The 4,818-nt window shown below is 38.2% G+C and overlaps 1 protein-coding gene across 1 annotated transcript in view; it reads left to right on the forward strand.

The window, feature by feature from the left end:
* The window catches only part of OCRL (OCRL inositol polyphosphate-5-phosphatase), a 49,950-nt gene that overhangs the window by 15,526 nt on the left and 29,606 nt on the right, over window positions 1–4,818 (forward strand). The window contains exons 4-9 of the mRNA XM_077766170.1: window positions 915–1,025; window positions 1,437–1,520; window positions 2,228–2,348; window positions 2,437–2,598; window positions 3,855–3,956; window positions 4,486–4,600. Coding sequence (XP_077622296.1) covers window positions 915–1,025; window positions 1,437–1,520; window positions 2,228–2,348; window positions 2,437–2,598; window positions 3,855–3,956; window positions 4,486–4,600 — 695 coding nt within the window. The remainder of the gene's footprint in view (window positions 1–914; window positions 1,026–1,436; window positions 1,521–2,227; window positions 2,349–2,436; window positions 2,599–3,854; window positions 3,957–4,485; window positions 4,601–4,818) is intronic.

The following is a 4,818-nucleotide window of genomic DNA, read 5'->3' on the forward strand; positions in this document are numbered from 1 at the left end:
CCGGTATTCGCTTTGAAAGTCCTGAGTCCTGAGAAGCCCCTCTGTTCCAGACAGTCCGGGAGATCCTCGAAAGTGTTGTGTTGGATAACCTGTATCTGTAGCCCAACCTCTTTCTCTCAAGGAGCTTATGGTTTCCAGCGGCATGAGAAAGCAATGTATGTAGTAAATCAGTTAAATGAGAATATAAACAAGTACATAGGTTTCCTGGATCACCATATCCAGACCATTGATACAGATGAGAACTAGTGCATCAGAAAAAGGGAGACAGTTATGTTAGACACATAAGAAACTAAAGTCCTAGATAACTTTACTACTAATGATACTGTTTTCCAATTGGCTGTTCCTGAACCAGGCCACTCCTGGTCATAGGTCATTGTATTGCTTTCATACATTTATTCAAGACATGCATTGTTTACTTGAGATAATGAGATCTAGATGCTTCTTTTTGGAATAATTCAAGCCAATTCTACTATTCTTTTCTTTTTTAGTTTGTAAATTCAATTGCCTAGGTACAATGTGTACCTAGGAGGAAACCATCTTATTTTCTTTGTTCCCTTTATGCTTCAGATACCCTAACTATATGATCTGGATTTGAAATGGTAGGAATCTCCAGTTGGAAGATGGGAGGAGGGTGGTTGGGGAATTGATCTTTTGTTAGAATTTGGTCCCTACATTGACAATGGAGACTATGATTTCAATTTCACTGACACAGTTCATTAGCCCCTTAGATTTCCCTCTCTGTATTGCACCCCCCACCACACCAAATCTCCTGATCCTGTAGATATGCTTCCTACATTAGAGGTCTTAGAATACATGTGCTCTGAACCTTCTTTTGTTAAACTAGTACGTTGAGAATATGACCCCAAAAGCACATATTCCATAGCTGTGTGTGTATGGATTTCACTTCTTTTTAGGTGGCTGCAAAATTCGGATTCAGGGGGACTGGACCAGGGAGCGGCGCTTTGAAATCCCTGATGAGGAACGTTGTTTGAAGTTCCTCTCAGAGGTCCTTGCTGCTCAGGAAGGTAACGCAAGACTCAGCAGTTTTCTTTCTACTATTTGAATGGTAGTGACATTCTGGAATGCTGATGCAGAGGCAAGCAGCCATTAGCAAAGTACCTCACCCCTTGAGTCTTCATAGCTGATTTTTCTTCCTTCAGGAATGAACCTAGGGTTAGGCTAGAGAACAGGTCTATTCAGCTATAAGGACACTGAGCCATTTTCCAGAATCTTCAGTGTCACAGCATGGACAGCTTACTGAAGACAGTAATCTTCCCTCTGTTCCCAGAGCTGCCCTCATATTCTTAGTCTCTTCCTTTACATTCAAGAATGCTGCTGGCCCCTGCATTTGAGGAGTGCTGAATTAATGGCTTTTGGTTATGGTAAAATTCAGTGAAGGGCTCCCCTGTTTCTGACCATGACTCTTATCTCTCTAGCTCAGTCACAGCTTGTTCCAGAGCCAAAGGACTCATCTAGCTGGTACCAGAAATTAGACACTAAGGACAAACCTGTTTTTTCAGGTACTGAAAAGATTCTCTTTTTCCTGTTGCTATGATCATTGCAGAGTCAATAGATTTTATCTGGACAGATAAGATAATGTGGATTAATGTCAATCTCAGACACCTTCTCTTATGGATTGGTTTTATTGAGTTCATGCCCACTGACCCTGATGTACATTCATGATCTTTTCTGTGGCATGTTAGCTCCTCAGGAGCCAGCCTAGCAGTGTGGTTAAAATTGGCAGGCTCCAGGGCCAAACTGCTTGGGTTTAAATTCCAATTATACAACTTGCTAGTTACATATGACCTTGATCAAGGCACTCAATAATGCTGAGCTTCCATTTCTTTTTCTTTAACGTGGGAATACTTTTACTACTCCTGGCCTTATGGGGTCTTTGTGAGGATTAAAGGAGATGATATAATCCCTTACTATCAACCAGGCATTATGCTAAGTCTTCATTAGATGTTAGCTGTTATTATTCAGGTTCCAAATTATTGTAACTTGCTGTTGTTCTAGTTAATATGTCAGGTCCTTCAGGGGACAGATGTGTTTCTTCCCCCGATCTAACTTATCACTATCCCTATGATACCTTTCTGTTTGGTAATGCCATTGAGCAAATAGTGGTCAAATCAAAACTACTGTGATCAAGGCAAAACTCTGTCTATCCTGGATAATTTGGATGTTACCTTTATTTTTCCCCTTTGATTCTGGGTTCTGTGTACTTCAGGGCTTCTTGGATTTGAGGATAATTTTTCATCTATGAATTTGGACAAGAAAATTAATTCACAAAATCATCCTACAGGGATTCATCGGGAACCTCCACCTCCACCCCCTTCTGTGAATAGAATGTAAGTCCTATGTCAAAACATATTTCCCATTTAGGAGATTTTTCTATTTTAGGGAGTTTCACTTTTGAATTTCTCATTTATTTGCTAGGCTTCCACGTGACAAAGACATTTCTAACAAGGAACAGCCCAAAGTGACCAATACTATGCGGAAGCTCTTTGTACCAAATACCCAGTCTGGACAGCGAGAAGGTCTCATCAAACATATCCTGGCAAAGCGGGAGAAAGAATATGTCAATATTCAGAATTTCAGGTTAGTCTCGCTTCTACTTACTGAGGTATGGCATCAAGTGTCCTTTTGTTATTTAAGGTATTAGTTTAATTAGCTTAATTAAGAACCAAAGCATAATTAAAAGGAATGGTGAGCCATTTCAAGCCCCTATCTCTATATTGGTCAGTAACATACATATTCAAAAATATACATATACAAAACTGTAGCAAATGCTACAGTTTCCCTTGGTTTCTAACTACTAATGATACCATGTCTACTAATGGTTCTGTCTACTCAGAACCAAATCAAGTTCACATGTACTAAAGAATTATCCCTTAGCATATTCCCTTAGCAAGTGTGTTTATCTTTCTGGCCTGCTCAGTTTTTTCTCATCATTATTGGAAGATTAAAGTCTCCCATTACCACTAGCTTAACTTACTTACTTTGGGTAAGTTAACTGAAGAAAATTTCACCCAGTCCTCTTGATTGAGACGTCTGTCTTGGATTCTTTCCTCTATCATATTCTTCATTTCACCTTTGCTTGTCAGTCTCTTCTTTTCTGGACCTAGTGTGAGTGGTGAGCAATGTGGTGTGGTGTATATTCCAATGTGGAAAGCAGCAACACTTCTTTGTTATTTGTGAACGGCATGTACCCTTAATAGTCCAAGATTCCAGTCCCATCTGCTATACGATTATGCCTCATTTGTTCTAATTCAATTACAACTGTATGCCTACGCTAAAACCTGTAGTTCCTCATATTCCCCATGACACTTATTTTTGTATGTAAACAGTTAAGACAATTATGAGTTTTCCCTTCTGCTTTCCCCTTTAATATTATATCTGCCTCAACAGAATTTCCTACACAGAAGTCCTTGTAATCCTTTGTAAAGTGAGGTTTTGGATTCAACTATAGCTCCTTATGGAACAGTTATCTACATCAGATGTATTTACAGCATGAAGATACCCTCCCCACCCCCTTTTACAAGCTTTCCCTTCAAGTATAAGTTTGGATGGAGTTTTATTGAAAGGAAATGTGGTAGAGCAATTAACTTTATATTTTTAAAAAAGAGACTTGGTTTCTTTTTGTGGATTCACCTAATGTAAAATTTAGAGAATAAGTCCACTGCCTTTGTGTTCTACATGCAACACGTTTTTCTTATGTGTGTATAACAAAGCATTTTGAGAAATTATGTTGGCTTCTTGTGAATATACCCTTGTGTAAAAGTGATGAGAGAGCTTCCACTAGTTCATACTTGACCTTTCATGTTTTCAAGTGATTTTTTGGTATTATGTATTAGATTTTTTGTTGGAACATGGAACGTGAATGGCCAGTCTCCAGATAGTGAGTTGGAACCTTGGCTGAACTGTGATTCAAATCCTCCTGATATCTACTGCATTGGGTAAAGAATACATCTGGAATTTTCTTTTGGCTATATGTTTGGTATTAGTTTACGTGACATTTTGCCCTCCTTTTTCTTTTTTAACTATTTGGTAAAAACGTACTATAGACTATATGTGAAAATTAACTTGTGGGTCAAATTTGTGAGATAAGAAAGAAGTGATACCTGAAATGGTGAAAGGAAACATCTAATCATCTCAAAATGCAAATAAAACTATATTCTTAATAGAAACTGAGACTTGAGGTCAATTCCAACAGTGACTATTCCTAGGATAAATCTCCACTGTTATCCTTTGTAGAGGTTGTTTGTTTGTTTGTTTATGTTTTGCATAGCCTGTGCATATACTTATAAAGAATCCTTTGAAAACAAAGCTGCTTGTCCTTACTGGGTCACCTGGGTCAGTGGAGCAGTTCTATAAAATTTCTCTTTCCCCATTCCCTTTCTACCTAATGTCTCAGAAAATGGGACGGGAGGTAGTCAGAGATAATTATGGGATATGCATAGATCTCACATCTTCATGTTATTTCAGATTTCAAGAACTGGACTTGAGCACAGAAGCCTTTTTCTACTTTGAGTCTGTGAAGGAACAAGAGTGGTCCATGGCTGTAGAGAGGGGTTTGCATTCCAAAGCCAAGTATAAGAAAGTAAGCTGCATTTAATTATCTTTATTAGTATACAACTAAATAGAACTCACTAGAAGTTATTCTGTTATCTATAACTTGGTCCAAAAGAATCGCTTAATTGAATTCTTCTCTGTGTGTAATACTGCAATAGGGCAGAATAATTCTTTACACCTATTTTCTAAGGAAAACAATTTTTTCCTAAGCTTTCTGACCCTATATTTTCATTTCTTGGGGAGCTT

Source organism: Crocuta crocuta, unplaced genomic scaffold (genome assembly GCF_008692635.1).
Source record: "Crocuta crocuta isolate KB4526 unplaced genomic scaffold, BGI_CrCroc_1.0 scaffold1133, whole genome shotgun sequence".
NCBI classification, from domain to species: domain Eukaryota; kingdom Metazoa; phylum Chordata; class Mammalia; order Carnivora; family Hyaenidae; genus Crocuta; species Crocuta crocuta.